General features: G+C 49.2%; 1 protein-coding gene across 1 annotated transcript in view; it reads right to left on the bottom strand.

The window, feature by feature from the left end:
- Nucleotides 1-1,778: 1,778 nt before the first annotated feature.
- Nucleotides 1,779-18,480, bottom strand: part of CACNG7 (calcium voltage-gated channel auxiliary subunit gamma 7) — a 17,379-nt gene continuing 677 nt past the window's right edge. The window contains exons 2-4 of the mRNA XM_029924786.1: nucleotides 17,963-18,178; nucleotides 3,613-3,758; nucleotides 1,779-3,290 (exon numbers count right to left, since the gene is read on the bottom strand). Of these exons, the coding sequence (XP_029780646.1) occupies nucleotides 3,033-3,290; nucleotides 3,613-3,758; nucleotides 17,963-18,178 (620 nt within the window). The 3' untranslated portion in view covers nucleotides 1,779-3,032. The remainder of the gene's footprint in view (nucleotides 3,291-3,612; nucleotides 3,759-17,962; nucleotides 18,179-18,480) is intronic.

Below are 18,480 nucleotides of genomic sequence, written 5' to 3'. Positions count from 1 at the left end.
CACAGCATTTTTTTAAAGGTAAGCAAATCTTTACTCTTTAAGATCCTATTCCATTTTCAAAACATAAAAAACACAAAACAACTATGACAAAGCTAGTTTAGTTCCTAAAAAAAAAAAGACTTAATGTTTAGGACGTTAGGTTGTTATGTTCAGGATGAAATTTGCAAATATCCAGCACCTACACCGAAACTAGCCTTCCTGGGGTCAAGACAGCACCAATCAATGGGAGATCCATTCCCAAATGGGATATGCAAAATCTTTCTGAACACAGAGCTCCAGATGGCCACTAGGAATTGATTCGTCTTGACAACGAACCTGAAACATCTTTGCCATCCCAGATCTCCAGCATGACCTCCAGAAATTCCTGAAATCATTGGAAATGACTCAGAGTATTTCCCTCAGGGAGTCTGATCCTGCTGAATCTTCTCCTTTCCTGCTAACCTGCCCCCACCGCTCTCCCTGGGCCAGAGGGATTTGGAGTCCTTGGAGCCCATCCCCCTTCCTTTTTACTGAAAACATACCTGAAGCCCCAGAGATTAAAAGACTTCCTCAAGGTCACAGAATGAGTTTGCATCAAAGTCATAGTAGTGAAACCTAGTGGCTGAGAGAGAGTAGGTTCGGGGATCAGACAGGCCTGGGTGGAAAGTCTCCTGACCAGCCTGGTGACCGCAGTCCCGGAGTGGAGCGCCCAGGGCCGGTTTCTTCATCTACAAAATGGGGCCGTCTGCAATGCCTCGTTCCCAGGAGGTCGGGAGAATCCAATGAAGTGAGTGGCACAGTGGCTGGCACCTAATCAGAGCTTGGTGAGTGTGGCTGTGATGGCCGGACTTGTCCTGATTGTACCCAAGAGGCCAAGTCCACACGAGGCTGAGCCAGAGGGCTAGCACTGGGCGTTTGTCTGGAAGACACTTCAAGCAAGCAGCTGTTAGGCATTCAGGCTGTTTCCAATCCCTCAGTGGAGCAGGTGAGAGACCCCAGGGCTCGCTTCAAAGCCTCTGATACAGGGCTGCTGGGAGCCTCTCCTGAGATGGAGGACCGGTAGGGAGTGTGCTGCTCCCGGTGGGCATGCCTTAGGTGGCCATACGGGAGTCCGCTGCTCCCCCGTGCGCGGGGAAGGAAGCTCAAGTTTTGGAACCAGATGAATCTCCTTTCAGCTTTTCCTCTGCTGGGTTTCCACCTGTGACCGTGGGTGAGTCACTTCACCTCCACGGCCCTACCTGCAGAAAGACTTCAGTAAACTCAACAGGAAGGCCTGGGGAGAATACTAACCGAAGCAATGAGTGCAGAAGGAAGGCAACAGTAACAGTACTCTACGTGATCACGGTTAACACCAACAGTTCATTTTTATTGATCCTGATGGGTGTCATTTGCTGTCCTACATGCTTTACACGGACTGATGATAAAGTGCTGCTGTTAATAATGATGATGATGAAGCAACTTAACAAAGACCACTCTGACCTCATTCTGCAGGACTCGAGGCCTGACCCCCGGCGGTGTAGAGACCTGGACCCAGATCCAGTATCCAATCCCCTCCCCCTGGGCAGGCGGAGACGTGTTTGAAATAAAGTTTATTGAAGTTTCTGTTGGTATTTACATATGATACACGGCAAATAACAGAGCCAGGCCCCCCCACCCCACCTCTTTTCCCACCCCCAAAGCCCCCCTCCCCCCTAGCCTCGTTAAAAATCGCTGCGTAAAGACAGGTTAACTGCTGCGGTCCCCCCGCCCCCCTCCCCCCTAAGATGCAAACTAAAAGCCCCCGTCCCTCCCCCTGCCCCCTCCCCCCACCCCGGGGGCCCTTCTGGTTCCGTGTACAACACTGTGCTACCTCACCCGTTCTCCCCCAATAAGGGGGGAGGGCGAGTTTCTGGTGACCTTCCCCCCAAATCTGTCTAAGGGGGCGGACGGACCCTTGAAAGAGGCCAGAGTTGGGGGGTCTGAGATAGGAAGGGGGACTTCAATGAGAGGGGAGTGCCAGAAAATGGAAGACTTCGAGGTTTGGGGGGTTTCGACCCCCGCTACTGCCTCTCCCTCCCCCGACGGGGTCTCGAGGGGGAAGAGGCGGGCACAGGTGTGGAAATGGCACGGAGGAATTCCCTCGAACCCTAGGGTCTCCATCCCTGTCCTGTGGTGTGCGGGGCTAGATGCACCTAGGGGCTTTGGATGAGCGGGCAGAAAGGAGGGAGACAGTTTGAAGAAGAGGCGGAAGAAAAAGAAGCCAAAGGCAGCTGAGAAAGCAAGGAGATCCGTTAGACGGCGCCCCCTAAAAGGCAGGCGACCTTCCGGAAGCCAAGAAGAGCCCAGCGGGTGAGGAAGGGGGCTCCCTAGGGGAGCGGAGAACCGTGGGGGGCGGGACACCGGGTTAGCCACGCCGTGGCCTCCAGCGTCCCACTCCACCCGCAGCCGCAGCAGGAAGGCCCCCGCCGCACCCGAGGACCCCGGAGGGTCCGGAGGTGAGAGTGGGCCGGCAAGGAGAGAAGCCGGGGGCCCAGGGGAGAAGAGAATGGCTGACATTCCAGGCGGCTGCCGAGCCCACTCTCCAGCCCGGCGCCCCTGCGGCGAGGCGGCGGCGGGTGGCTGGGCTCAGGGTGGGTGGGCGCTGGGCACCTCGGAGCCCGCGCGCTAGGAGGCGCCCGGCCCGGAGACCTGAGGGGAGGAGACTGCAGGAAAGGGGCGGGGCCCGAAAAGGAGGCGGGCCTCAGGGAGAGGGGCGGGGCCATCTGCAAGTGGACAGAACCGAAAGGGGAGGAGCCCTTGGAAAATAGGAGGGGCTAGGACGATGGGGCGGGGCCACCAGGGGAAACCATCTTCAAGTAACGGGACCAAAAGGGGGAGGAGCCCTTGGAAATGGGCGGGGCTAGGGCGGCGGGGCGGGGCTACCGGGAAGCGGACGCGGAAGAAGCGTGCGCGCAGTCCTCCGGAACGCATCCCGAAGTCCGGAGGGAGGGTGCGGAGCTGTGGGGTCGGGAGACCCCAGAGGAGGAGGAGGAGGAGGAGGAAAGAGGAGGAGAGGGGGCTCCGAGGGGCAGGCCTCAGCACGGCGAGGTGGAGATGTGCAGGTGGTCCGGGTACTTGATGGCGGGAGGGTAGTTCTGAGTCATCTGGATGGAGACGTCGCTGGAGATGTCGGAGGGGCTGCGGCCGCGGCGCCACGCCTCGGGCTGCAGAAACTGGCCGGAGTAGTCCGAGCAGTCGCTGAGTCGCGGGCGGTAGAAGGCCGGGTGTGGACGGTACATCTCCTCCTCCGCGTAGCGCTTGGTGAACAAGTACACGGACATCACGCCGGCACCCTGTGGCGACGCATGATCAGAGTCCCAGAGGCTGGCCCCGAGCTCCCGAGGACTCCAAGGCTCCAGACCCCCAGCCCCTCCTTGCTCAGACCCAGGAGTCCAGGCTCCCAGCCGCACTTCCCCCAGGACCCCAGAAGTTGGGAGCTCCCAGACCCCTCCTCCAGGCCCCAGAGGTTAGGCTCTCAGCTACCACCTCCCTCTTAAATCCAGAGTCTATACCCACCCCCCACCCCCCCCGCCCGCAGCTTCCTCTTCCTTCTGGACCCAGGAATGAGCGCCCCCAGACCCGTCTCCATTCAAGTCTCGGGCCCACAGACATCACCTCTTTGAGTAGGAAGGAGGAAGCAGCGAAGGCAAAAGACCACCCGTAGCGATAGTGGAAATACTGCTCAGAGCTGCTGGGCCGGTTCATGACCTCGTCGTTGATGCTGGAAATGTAAAGAACCAAGCCCACCACCAAGGAGAGGCCTGGGGGAGCAGAGGGCGCCCGTGGTCCATTAGCAGTGGATTTCTTGCTCCGGCCCCCGTTCCTCCCCCAGATCACTGCCGTCCCATCCTGCCCCCTCCCCTCTCCTCCCTGCTAAGTCCTGAACTAAATTCATTGTTTTGAAGCCCCTTCTGTTCTGGGCCTTGGCTGGGTGCAGGGATCCCAGAGATGAATCAACTTCCTTTACCTACCCCTCCCCTTATCTGCAGTCCAGGAGCTCACAGTGCAATTGGGGAAGGCAAATATGGACATCCGTTAGTCATCACGTAAGTGGTGATATGCACAGCAATAGAAGTAGTAGCACAGAGTTCTGTGGGTCCAGAAGAGGCACCAACCCATGTAGGTGAGGGGCAGGGACAAAGGTGGGGGTAGGGGCAGGGGAAGCCAACGAAAGCTTCCTGGAAGAATAGCCTTCTTTTAAGTCCTAAAGGTTGAGGCTTGGGGAGCAGAGTACACATTATACCACTCCAGACAGAGGAAACAGTGTGGTGGAGGGGTTGGAGGGGGAGCATTGAACCGGTCCGTCCATGTAGCCACAACGTGGGCCACAGCCACAAAATACGAGGCCAGAGAAGGGGGCAGACACGCAGTCGTGATGGACCTCCAACTGAGGAACCTGGCATTGATGCCAAAGGCACTAGGGAGCCATGGAAGGTCTGGGCAGAAGGACAGGATCAGATCGGAGTGTTAGAAGAATTTGGGGGATGGTTGGTTTTTGGAAGAGATTGGAGGGAGAGATTGGTTGTGACATTCCAGGGGGAAAAGGATGAGGCCTGGGTTGAGACGGTATGAATAATAATAACAACAACACCAATAATAATAATAATAATAATCAATAACAGCTGCTTACTTAGGTCTTGCTCTGTGCCAGGCACTGTTCTCAGTGACCTATAGGTATTAACTTATTCTTCTATGCCCATCACACCCAGAATAAATCTAAATTCCTTCCATTGTCTATACCAGCGGTCAGCAACTATGGGCCATGGGCTAAATCCAGCCCACATCCTGTTTTTGTATGGCCCTCCCAGCTAAGAGGCTTTCAAAGAATTAAATTGTTGGGAAAAAAAAGTCAAAAGAAGAATGATATTTTGTGGCATGTAAGAAGGATGCGAATTTCAGTTGGCAGTTCCTCAAAGTGTTAAAGATAGAATTACCACATGACCCAGCGCGTCCTCCACTGGGGATCCCACCCAGGAGAACAGAAAACATATGTTCACACAAAAACTTTGCATGAGTGTTCGGAGCCGCGTTCCTAATAGCCGAAAAGTGGAAACAACCCAAATGTCTATCAACCAAATGGATAAACAGAATGTGGGATAGCCACGTAGAGGAATATTATTCAGCCAAAAAAAGGAATGACACACGGATGTGCACTGCCACGTGGATGAACTTAGAAAGTCAGCTGAAGAGAAGCAGGCAGATGCGTGCTGCATGGTTCCATTTATATGTGCTGTTGAAAATAGGCAGATCCCCAGACAGACAGCGGGCCAGCGGCTGCCAAGGAATGGGGTGGATGGGCGATCCCGCCGCGGGCTGCTGTTAAAGGGTATGAGGCTTCTCTCTGGGCTGATGAAAATGTTGTGAAGTTGGAACAGAGGATATGTTATACAACCTTGCAAATATACTGAAACTACTGCATTATACCACCTTTACGTTTTGTGAGGTAGAATACTCCAGTTTAAAAAGTAGATGAATCTCAGGGGCGGCCGGGGTGGCTGCGTCGGTTAAGCGCCTGACTCTTGGTTTCAGCTCGGGGCATGATCTTGCGGTGCGTGAGGTTAAGCCCCGCATCCAGCTCTGTGCTGACAGTGCGGGGCCCACCTGGCATTCTCTCTCTCTGCCCCTCCCCAGCTCGTGCTCTCTCTCGCTCCCTCTCAAAATAAATAAACGTAAAAAGTAAAGTATACGAATTTCTAATGTCAGGGTCTGTAAATACAGTTTCATGGGTGTGCAGCCGCACCCCTTTGCTTCCCGTGTGGCCTGCGCTCCCAGTGGCCGAGTAAGCACTTGCACAGCCTGTGGGGCTGAGGATGCTCATTATCTGCCACCTACAGGGAAACGTTCCTGAGCCCTGGACCGCAACGCCTACCAGACCTGCTCAGCGGCCTCCCCTCTGCTCAGCTCCTCTGAGCTGCCTCCACTTAGATCACATGACTCTCTCACTCTTCCTTGAACTTGTGCAGCTGAGTTCTGCCGCAGGGCCTTTGCTCCTGCTGCTCCCTCCAACTGTAGTGCTCGGCCTCCAGGTTTCTCCAAGTCTCTCTTTCGCTTAGTTGACTTCTCTCCTCCCTCATCACTTCTTTAGAAGGGCCTTCTTTGAGCTCCTCATTTTAAACAAAATGCTCTTGGGGCGCCTGGGTGGCTCAGTCGGTTAAGCATCTGACTCTTGGTTTCGGCTCAGGTCATGATCTCTTGGATTCATGACTGGGAGCCCCGCACCGGGCTCTGTGCTGACAGTGCAGAGCCTACTTGGGAGTCTCCTTCTCCCTCTCTCTCTGCCCCTCCCCTGCTCTCTCTCTGTCTCAAAGTAAATAAATAAGCATTTTAAAAAATGCTCCTTTACTCAGAATAGAAGAAATGGGAACTGTGAAGAGATACTTTTTGTCAACCATCAGGTCACCAAAAATTAATAAGCTTCACAGCATGTTCTTGTGGTGAAGCAGGGGAAACAGAACTTCTGACGCGTTGTTAGAGGGAATGGGAAATGGCCCAGGCCCTGTGGAGGGGAATCTGGCCGAAGCTAACAAAACCACACATGTGTCTGTCCTTTAAATCAGCAAGCTCACTCCTAAGACTTTACCTCGAAGCTATCTGTCCAGCCATATGAAAGCACAGATGCACGTGTTAATTCACCACATTACCCGTAACTGCCAAACACTGGAAATGACCTAGATCAACTTGCACAGAGGAGGAGTGGGATACACTGTAAAGCATCACCGAGCAGAGACTGTGCTGCCGGGAAAGGAGAAGGAGGGTGAGGACGGTCTATGCTCAGTGAGACACTGCCGCTCAGTTCAACGTCAACAGCAGAGGAGCAACGCACACAAGAATATACAAGTAGACGGGATGCTAGCCTTTAAGAAAAAAAGGTACGTCAAATGCATATGTGCATCTGTTTATTTTTGCAAAAAGAGGCATGGTAAGGAAAACAAAAACCGAGGTTGATCGCCTCCAGGAGGTGGGTGAGAGCAGGAAGGAAGGGACGGGAAGAGACTGGCGTTCCTGATGCTGGCAGGATCTGGCCCCTTTGAACAATGCTAATGTCTTATAGTTCAAAAGATAGAATCAACAAGGACGGGGAACAAAAAAGCCTAAAGTTGAACACAAACAAAAATAAATGAAGCTAAGTTAATATCAAATGAATAGCACGACCACAGGAGGGAGTAAAAGCATTCTTCCAAGTGACTTTCGAAGGCAGTACTTTGATTATATATGTCGCTCTAAAGACAAAAGATCTGCAGAGAAATCTTGAACCCTCGTGGATTTTTGGGGGAGTGGCCTAGAGGTAATAGTTCTTAAGCAAGGTAGGGTTGAGCAAATGTGCAAATGTACTGATATTTAGGGAGCTGGCATTTTTCATTCTGAAGAAAGGGGAAGACACAGGTTAAAAGAATGGGGTGAAGTGAGGAAGAACCCAGGTGTCAGTATGAACTCCTGTTTTACAAGCACGTGGTTCCCCAATTTGGGTCCTGGAGCAGCAGCGACACCCCAGCAGCAATGAGCACATCGAGCACCCAGAGTTTGGTCTCTAGTATCATCCTTCACTAAATAAGAAGCTATTTCCAGAAGAAACAGCTACTTTGAAGCCTGGGGGAAAGACAGTAAAAGTATACTTGTGTGACAAAGGAAGGAAATATGCAAAAACTGATGGGGACATATCAGAAAAGGATCCAGGGACTAGTTGGAAGAGGGTTCCTGGGGCACCTGGCTGGCTCAGTTAAATGTCTGACTTTGGCTCAGGTCATGATCTCACAGTTCATAAGTTTGAGCCCCCCCACCCCCCTTGGCTCTTTGCTGTCGGTGCAGAGTCCTCTCTGGATCCTCTGTCCCCCTCTCTCTGACTCTCTCCTATTAGTGTTCTCTATCTCAAGATTAAATAGATATTTTTAAAAATGAAGAGGGTTCTTGGGGTGCCTGGGTGGCTCAGCTGGTTGAGCGTTGGACTTCAGCTCAGGTCATGATCTCATGGTTTGTGGGTTGGAGCCCTGTGTCAGGCTCTGTGCTGACAGCTCCTTTGGATTCTGTGTCTTCCTCTCTCTCTGCCTCTCCCCTGCTCACACACTCTCTCTCAAACATAAATAAACATAAAAAAATGTGGGGTTTTTTTGAGAGAGAGTGCGCGCGTGCGTGCGTGTGCATGAGAGCAGGGGAGGGGCAGAGAGAGAGGGAGACAGAATCCGAAGCAGGCTCCAGGCTCCGAGCTGTCAGCACAGAGCCCGATGTGGGGCTTGAACTCACAGACTGTGATCTCATGACTGTGGGATCGTGAGCTAGGCTCAGGTCATGATCTCAAGGTTCGCGGGTTCCAGCCCCACATCGGGCTCTGTGCTGACAGCTCAGAGCCTGGAGCCCACTTTGGATTCTGTGTCTCCTTCTCTCTCTGTCCCTCTCCTACTCACACCCTGTCTCTCTCTCTCTCAAAAATAAAATAAATAAAAATAAAAGCTTCCTTTATCCTAAAGGAACCTAACATACCATCTCAAGCAAGTGACCAAAACTAACATCTCCAACAGAAGAGCGGATTGGCATCATTACCTCCCGATGTGAGCGCCCCACTACTCCATTTACGTAGCATTCCTGCTGAGAATGTGTAACCTGAATCCACTCCTAAGGAAACTGTGGGCATTCCATTAGACAACTGGCTGAGCTCTTCAAAAAAGTCAACATGAAAGATACTTCTTTAAAAAGGCACAGGAACTATATAAAAAATGAAAGGCAATGAAAGAGACAGGATGGGGACATACAAAGTACGCTCCTAGATTGGAAACTGAATCGGGATGGGAGGGAAGCAGAAACGACCATGAAAGACAGCATTGGGATCATGCGTGAAATTTGAATATGGATTGTGTTTTAGCTACAATATCGTATAAATGTTAAACTTCCTGAATTTGATTATTGTATTGTGGTCAGAAAAGGGAATGAATGCACTTGTTTTTAGGAGATACTTGCTTAAACATTTAGGGACTAGATTTTGCAACTTATTTTCAAGTGGCTCCACCAATATATATATATATACACACATATATATACATGTATATTTACATTTATATATGTATCAGATGCAATATGGATAGAAAGAGAGAGAAAAAAGAAAACGTGGCACAGTGCTGAAATTTGGTTCAAGTGGAGGGTATATGCGAGTTTACTGTGTTATCTTTTTTAATGTTTATTTATTTTTGAGAGACAGAGAGACAGAGCACGAGCAGCAGAGGGGCAGAGAGAGAAGGACACACAGAACCTGAAGCAGGCTCTAGGCTCTGAGCTGTAGCATAGAGCCTGATGATGCAGGGCTCGAACTCATGTGAGCTCATGACCTGAGCCAGAGTCAGCCGCTTAACCAACTGAGCCGCCCAGGTACCCCTCACTGTATTATTTTTGCACAACTTTTCTGTAGGTTGAAATCACCCCCCCAAAAAACCCAATAAACTAGGTATCCCCAAACAGGATTTTTCCTCTCCAAGGAATTACCCTGCAAATTACTTATTCATTAGAAAGAGGAAAATGCGCCTTTTCAGTGCACAGCGCCAGCTGAAGAGAGGGGCTGTTAAGTACACACCCTCTGCATCTGCTTGCCGAACATGTTTAACCGGGAATCGGATAAAGCCTCTGATGCAGACATGACTTCCAGGGTACAGAGAAGGCAGGCAATGAGGAGCAAGTCAAATGATGCCATGGAAAGCAATCAAACAAATCTAGGATGGGGGACCCTCGGCACTACTGACACCGTGGTCTGCGATCTTCGAAAGGACAGTGAGACGGGTCAGGCTGGTGACCCTGCACCGGTGATCATCCTTATCATCCCCAAAAGAGGCAGCCAGGAATTATCATGGCTCTAAGATGCAATGCGGTAGGATGTAAACAGCACTACCTATCTCTGAAGTATTTTTTTGCCAAACACACACACGCACACGCACGCACACACACACACACCACCACCACCACCACCACCACCAAAACAGAAACACATAAACCTGGACCAGATCAATAGTTTTACAGGTAAACACAGGGATGAATGAGCGTATTACACCACAACAGGAGAGGGCAATGGGGAAGTCTGCGAGGGGGGAATTCTGCGAGGCTAATGACCAGATTTCTTCAACAAATAAGTGGCAAGGAAAAAAACAGGAGAGAGGCTATTATAGATTAAAAGAGGCTTCAGAGATCTATCAGCTAAATGCATAAGTGAAATTTGAATCCTGATTTGCAACAAACTAACTGTAAAAAGGCGTTTGTTTATGAGACATGTGGGGAAGGAGAACCCTGACTAGATATTAAATGATATTAAGCAGCTATTCTTAATTATTCGGGCATGATGGCTATGTTAAATAACAAAGTACTTATTTCTCAGAGAGGTACTGAAATATTTGTGGGGAAAAACGATTTAATGGCAGAGCCTGGCCTTAAAATAATGTAGTGAAGTGCAGGAGGGAGATACGGCAGTGCGACTAAAAAAAGATTCGCCATATGTTGGTAACTTTTTGAAGCCGAGGGAAAGATACACGGGATTTCACTTATTTATACTATTCTTTCTGTATTTTTATAATGAAGTACATTTTAGAAGTCAGTGTTGTAAAAAAAAAAAATAGTGGGGGAACTAGTCTAGAGTAAAAGAGATATGAACTAAATGCTGTGTGTGAACCAAGACTGAATCCTGGTTTGGGGAGGGGAGCTATAAAAAGCGTTCTTGAAACAATGGGACAGTCTGCAAGTGGAATAAATTATATTATGGAATTACTGTAAGATTTCTTGGTGCGATGATGGGGTTCTAGTAGAATGCCTTCCTCTTAAGAGATGCAACTACAGTGCAGATGCCCATGACCTAATTTCAAATGGTCAAGTCCCAGAAAGGCATGAGGAGGGGGGAGAAAAAGAGGAGGAGGAGAAAAAAAGAGAAAGAGAGAGAATATGGCAAAACATCAGAAAAGTACGGGATTCCCTACAATCCACGCGGAGGAAGGTGTACAAGGCTCGTTGCACTATCCTATTGATTTCAAAGTTTCCATTAAAAAATTGGACTTATCGGGCATCTGGGTGGCTTGGTAGGTTAAGTAGTGGACTCTTAGTTTTGGTTCAAGTCATGATCTCACAGTTGTGGGATCGAGCCCCACGTCAGGCTCTAAGCTGACAGTGGGGGGTCTGCTTGGGATTCTCTCTCCTTCTCTCTCTGCCCCTGCCCTCTCAAAATAAATACATAAACTTTTTTAAAAAATTGGAGTGGGGAACCTAGGTGGCTCAGTTGGTTAAGCGTCTTAACTCAGGCTCAGGTCATGATTTCATGGCTGGGGGGTTGGAGCCCCGCATAGCACTCTGTCCTGAGAGCTTAGAGCTTGGAGCCTCTTCGAATTCTATGTCCCCCTCTCTCTCTGCATCTCCCCAACTCATGTTCTTTCTCTCTCAAAAAAAAAATTAAAAAGATTGGAGTGATTGAGATAATGCCCCCCATTACTCTCCTTCCCCTGTCCTATTTTTTGTCACTCTTATTCCTACATAACATGGAATTCATATCCATAATTGCTTCTACCATACATCTCCCCCACCAGGATGTTTGGAGCCAGCCTACCTTGTTCCCTCTCGCATCCCCATCATGTAGCACAATAATAAAAACCAGTGGAATAAGATGAGTACACTTGCCAAGCAACTGGAGCTTCTAGCAAAGCTCATTAGTCGCTTCCTTTTGTTGAATCCATGCTAAATCCCCCTTCCTCCATTTCCTCTAAGAATGAACTCTTCCTTGCTCTGAACATCCATAGCACTTTCAATTTCCAGAATTCCATAATTTTGGTATTCAAGAAGAGTGCGCCCACAGTATTTTGTGGTGGAAAAGCATCTGAGATAGATCCAGAAAGATGAGCAGGTTTAAAGAAAAGATATAGCAAAGGAACCCTACAATCCACACTCACTCAAGTAAGTACCCATGTCCCCGGTACCCTGCTCAGGTACCAGGGGAACTGCCTGCTTTTACTCTCTTTCGCTCTCGCATCTATCAAAGACTGTCAGTCATCAATGCATGTCCATTTTACTTCCTGAATCTCTCATAAATCAAAACCCCTTCTTGTGGGGTGCCTGGGGGGTTCTGTTGGTTGAGCACCTAATTCTTTTTTTTTCTAAATTTATTAATTTTTGTGAGAGAGAGAGAGAGAGAGAGAGCGTGCACAGTGGAAGGGTAGAGAGAGAGGGAGACACAGAATCCAAAGCAGACTCCAGGCTCTGAGTTGTCCGCACAGAGCCCGATGCCGGGCCGGAACTCACAAACCGAGATCATAAACAAACAAACAAACAAAACCTAGTAACCACAAATCCTCTGACCCAGTTAAGGCTTATTGTCTATGCTTGTACAATTTCCCCTAAATCCTTATCTCCCTGCTTTAGGGACTGGTTCTTTCTAAACCCCACACAAGCTCTAGTTTTCTCTTGTCAAAATTCTTCCTTGGATCCCCATTGTCCACAGGAGAAAGTTTTCACTCTTCAGCCTGACACCCCAGATTCTGCAGTCTGATTCCTGCTAACCGCCTTAATTCCATGTTTCAGATTACAGTTCTAAATGACAGACATTCTCCATAAGGCAAGTCAGGAGCAAAGGTTAATAAGGAAATAAATATTTCCCAAGAGAGAATTTTTTGAGTTCTTTTTTTGCTTTTGTTTTTGTTTTCAGTGATAAAAAATCATGTAAAAACAATAGCAAAAGTTATACGCATTGATCTTCCTACTTCTTGGATATTTTATAGAGGCTCTAGTTCTCCAAAAATAATCTTCTTTTCCCTTTTTTTCTTCTTTCCTCTTTTTCTCCATCCTTCCCTCCCCTCTTGCTTTCGCTGTAATCCAACTCCCACTCCATCCTCTCCCCCCCCCCACCTCGCCCCACATCTGTTTCAGAATATCACCCTAGGCAAGAATCACCTACATTCCAAGCTGAATAGAAACAACCCGGCCTTAGAACAATAGAGCTTCAGGACCATGGAGAGCTGCACACGCGGCTACCTCTGCCTCAGATGCTTTCTAGGGCATGATCACCTGCTGTGAATTCCACCTCCATACAAGGCACTTGAAAAATTTCTCCACATGAAAAATTCTCTCTCGCAGTTTCAGCTTCATCTACTCAGATGTCACCTCCTCTTGGAAGCCCTCCCAGGTCACTCCCCCATCCCCCTACCCCCCACCACCCTATAATACCAAGTTAATGCCTCTTCCCCTTTCCCAGAATGTCTTAAGCTGTCCTTATCATCATCCTTTACACAAATATTTCAATGTGTACTTTGTACCAGTAACTCATCTAGGCTCTGCAGACACACATGAGAGCATGTTTGTAAATGTCCATGTATTGTGGAGGGTACATTTTGGCAGGAGGCAGAGAGCAAATAAGATGACAATGTAACAAATGTAAAGCGTGCAGTGTGATACCTAGCATAGAGGGGGCAAGGCAAAATGACGTACTGCTTTCAGGGAGACAAACTCCGAAGAGAGAAAGTTCAAGCCCTTTGAGTACCAGGAGGAAGGGACTTCCAAGCATGAAGGGCGAATGAGTGCAAAGTCCTCACTTGGGGCTGAGCTGGGCATTTTCAAGGAAGAGAAGGAGGCCAGTGTGACTGAGGTTGTAAGCAATGGAGAGAGTGTTAGTGGGTTAGGAAATGAGGTCAGAGATCTGAGCAGTAGCCAAATCATGGAAAAGCTTGTAGGCTAACCTGGGGAGTTTGGATGTATTCTAAGTGCAATGGGAATCCATTGAGCATTGAAAGGATTTAAGCAAGTGTATAGTTTTGATTTGATGGGTAACTGGGGCTGTTTTGTTTTGTTTTCATTTCTTTTCTACATTTACTTATTTTTGAGAGACAGAGCATGACCAGGGGGAGGGGCAGAGAAAGAAAGAGACACAGAATCTGAAGCAGGCTCCAGGCTCTGAGCTAGCGGTCAGCACAGAGCCCGATGTGGGGCTTGAACCCACAAACCATGAGATCATGACCTGAGCCGAAGATAGATGCTTAACCGACTGAGCCCCCCAGGCGCCCCAAATTGGGGCTGTTTTGTAATTGACTGCATATGAGCTTTCGCTTAGGATTCAGCCACGTCTTCAGGGCTCTGCGCAGGGCCTGGCATGTAGGACGTCTGTGTAAATGTTTGATGAACAAATGAATGTACAGATGCATGTTGAGGGTCAGGGGTTAATACGGGCTTTGCCTGGGAAGCATGCTTTTTATGACCTGGAAAAAGGAAATCAATGACATTCCAGCCTCCTCCCTGCTTCTCTCACCAACTATATCTAGTCAGTCATCTGGGTCCATCGATTTTTATGTCGATTTATCTTTCCACCCCAGCCCAGCTCAGGCCCTAGCTGCTTTTGCCCTGACTACTGCATAAGCTTCCTCCTCGGTTTGCCTAACTCCCCACCCCCACCGCCAATAGTCCATCTCCTAGTCCATCACCAACATGCTCCCTGAAAGATGCTTAACACTCAGGGGCAACCTAGTCCCTCCCCTGCCCATCTCCCACCACTTTCTCTAGAATTGAATGCCAAAGTCACCATTTACCAGCCCTCGGGCGACTAACTCCTGTCTCTCTCTTCTCCAAGTCTTGGTTTCCTCACTGGGAACAAGAGTCAGTTGGTCTAGATTATTCTGTCCCCATATCTAAGAAGCTGGTATTATTTCCATCCTTTCCTCTCCTTTAAAATCTCCTTCATTTTTATGATTTTTTAAGCTTTTTATTTTTTATTTATTTTCTTATTTTTTAAGTAATATCTACACCCAACATGGGGCTCGAATTCACCCTGAGATCAAGAATCGCAGGCTCTGCTGAAGGAGCCAGCCAGGCGCTCCATTTTGTGTGTGAGTTTTAGCTGTGGCCGGGCAGGACAGAGCCATGGTGAAGGCTTGGGTGGGGAATCCTGCTTCCACTACAGAACAGGTTGGCCTCTGAGCACTTCTGTTTCCTCAGCTGGAGAAAGAGAGTCACAGTGGCATTTGCCTTACAAGGTCGAGAAGATGAAATAACCTAACTGCATAAACACTTAGGATTTCCTCAAACCACGGCACTCCGTGAAGTGTTTATTATTTTGGCTGTTGCTGTACTTAGAACCATGCATGTATAAGTGTATGTTTGCACCGGGCACTGGCTCAGCCCTTCACGTCTCTGATCTGGACCAGGAGTCAGCAAGCTACTGTTTGCTCCTGTTTTTGTATGGCTTGGGAGCTAAGCGTGGTTTTTACATTGTGAAATGATGAGAAAAACAAAACAAAACAAGACGAATATTTCATGGCTCCTGAAAATTACATGGAACTCAAATGTCAAGGTCTATAAATAATATCGCTGGGGGGCACCTGGGGGGCTCAGTCGGTTAAGCATCTGACTTCATGATCTCATGGTCTGTGAGTTCAAGCCCCACATCGGGCTCTGTGCTGTGAGTTCAGAGCCTGGAGCCTGCTTCGGATTCTGTGTGTCCCTCTCTCTCTGCCCCTCCCCCATGCACACTCTGTCTCTCAAAAAATGAATAAACGTTAAAAAAAACATAAATAATATCGCTGGGATACAGCCACACTCACTGCTTCACCTCTGATTGTTTTGACACTACAACCCTATTGCTCGCAATGCCTGAAATAGGTACCATTTGGCCCTATGCGGGTTTGTTATCCCTTAAGATTTGTCCTCTCAGGACTCTGGGTGGCTCAGTCAGTTAAGCGCCTGACTCTTGGTTTTAGCTCAGGTCATGATCTCACGGTTTCATGAGTTCAAGTCCCATGTTAGGCTCTGTGCTGACAGTGTGGATCCTGTTTGGGATTCTTTGTCTCTGCCCCTCCCCACTTGCACTGTCTCTGTCTCTGTCTCACTCTCAAAATAAATAATCTTTTAAAAAAAAATTTAGGGGTGCCTGGGTGGCTCAGCCAGTTAAGCGTCCGGCTTCGGCTCAGGTCATAATCTCATAGTTCGTGGGTTTGAGCCCCACATCAGACTCTGTGCTGACAGCTAGCTCAGAGCCTGGAGCCTGCTTCAGATTCTGTGTCTCCCTCTTTCTCTGACCCTCCCCTGATCGTACTGTCTCTCTCTGACTCTCAAAAAAAAATAAAAAGCATTAAAAAAATGTTTAAAAGATTTGTCCTCTTGACAACTCTGTACTATGGCCCATGAAGTTAAGGGGGAAAATTTGAACCCAGAGATTTCTAGGTTCACAGCAGTATGAACTGTCAGCGGCTACACCCCAAAACCTTGAAAGCACAAGACCATAGGCCATAGTCTTTGAAATGAACTCAAGGGAGGGCTTTAGGAAGCAGGATTTAATCTCCCCAAACTACTCTATTGTTACATCAGAGGCCTGACCTCCAGCCACAACAGCACCATCGATCCTCAGCCTGTGCTTGGAAGTCCGGTCCTGGGGGATCACAGGAGCACGGGATGGGTTTTGGGCGAGGACACCCTCCATGCTGACTAACTCCTCTGAGCCTCACTCCCCCTTCTGTGACCAGCAAACAGTGGGAGTTTTCCTTCTGGTGTTCTGGGGAGATTGAATAAAAGTGACTACCTCTGCCCCACTTCCTCTCTCCAGGACACTGGTTTTCCATATGAAAAATGATGAGACCTTTCCGCTCTGACACTCTGGGATGGTGATATTCTATGCGGCTTATTTTAGCTCAGTGTCTGGCTCCACATGCCATGATTCAAGTTTACAGGCAGGTTGCACCCTGGTTTCTCCGGAAAAGGTCTCGTCAGGTTAGCTTGGAGGGAGGGCGAGGGGCTTAGCCTGGAGAAAGCCGGCTGAGGAGCAGGGAGATTGGGAATATTTAAACATCCATCTTCAACTATTCATGGCGCCAAGAGGGATCCAAGTGCAGGCCCCGGGGGACAGAATGGAAATAAGACGTATGTAAGTTTGGTTCATAAAATATCAACTGAATTAGGACCCGAATGGAGTTGAACTAAATTATGCTGAGTTAATTTGAGCCAAGTTGAAGAACTGAGTCAGAACAGACTGGGGTTGGTTGGACCAGCTTGATGAGTTACATGTGTCAGGGCCAAGTCCACCCGTGCTGAACTGAGCTGAGATGGGCTGGAATGGACCAGGCAGTGCAGACACCGAGGAGGATGACACCGGAGAGAGCACTCTGGGGGGGGCCTCAGGTCACTCAGCCCCGTTGCACCCGCTCCTGCTGTTGTCCTGGGCAGCTCCCTGTACCACTGTGGGCCTCAGTGTCCCCACTTTATCAAGTGGCAAAGATGTTATGGGAAGGGTGTGAGCTCACTTGTGCAAAAGAGCCCCGTGTCTCAAAAGAAGAAACAAAGACCGAAATGTAGCTAATGACACGCAAGGTGACATATTTAGGGTGACATATGTGGACACTTTTCTGTGAACTGCATAAAGGAAGAGAGATGGACTGATGGATGGGTAGAAATATGACAGATGGACAGATGGATCTAAGCAAGGCTAGTACTATGGTAATGGTTGACTCTACGTGGTAGGTCCATGGGTGTTCGTTCCAAAATTCTTCCCACTTTTCTGCTTGAAAATTTTTCAAATAAAATGTTGCAGAGAAAATAAAGAGCCTTATAATATGTGAACTGCTAAGATATCAGGAGTGGTTAAAAAAACACAGCCTCTGGGGGTGAAAGGTGTGCATCTGAGTCCCAACTCTGTGTCCCTGCTTGTCATTTGCTGAGCAAATGACCTCATCTCCCTGAGTGCTTGCTTCTGCATCTGTAAAATGGGGCTATTAATAGCATTTACTTCACAGGGTTGTGAGGAGTATCAGAACAGAGCCCCACACCTAATTAGCACCCCATAAACATCACTATGATTTGGTCCTCCCAACAGCCTGTGAAATGGGTGCTGCATCTACATTTCACAGAGGCCAGTGGGGCTCACACAGGTTCTGCAACCTCCAGATCACAGAGCAAGGAAGCAGATTTCTTAGGGGAGGAGGCACCGCAGTTTCCTGGAACAGGAAGCAGTCCTCCAGCCCCTAAGTCCCTTCCGTGGGCTCACCGGATAGGATGAAGAAGATGCCAGAAACGAAGGCCAGAATGGTCCTCTGTGGGCGGATGTGGCCAATGTTACTGATGACGAAGGCCGTGAACACTAGGAAGAGACTGACCATGGGGAAGGGGGTGGCCGTGCGCACCGTCTCTGAGAGAAGCGTAAAGGGAGAGACAGGGGGTGAGGGGAGACTCTGGGGGCGTGGCACTTTCCCATGGCCCCTAACTCTCTACTCCTACCATCCCCACCCCCTTATGTGGCCCTTCCCTTTCCAGCCTCCTCCCCCTTTCCCATACTCCATTGCTGGCCCCATTCCGTCACTCAAGCCCCACCCCTTTTGGTTTGGCCCCACCCCGTTCCTATTGACTCCACCCACTGCTCAGGCCCCGCCCCATCAACCTGGCTGGTTCTCACCACCCAATCTCTGCCTTCTTTCAAGCCTCCACCCCTTCCCTCCCACCCCACCCCTTTCTTGGCGCGGCCCTTTCTCCCCAGACTCTCCCTGTGACCCTGCCCCCCACCCCTTT

Source organism: Suricata suricatta, chromosome 16, assembly GCF_006229205.1.
Source record: "Suricata suricatta isolate VVHF042 chromosome 16, meerkat_22Aug2017_6uvM2_HiC, whole genome shotgun sequence".
Taxonomy (NCBI): Eukaryota; Metazoa; Chordata; class Mammalia; order Carnivora; family Herpestidae; genus Suricata; species Suricata suricatta.
This window is presented reverse-complemented; position numbering and strand designations above follow the sequence as displayed.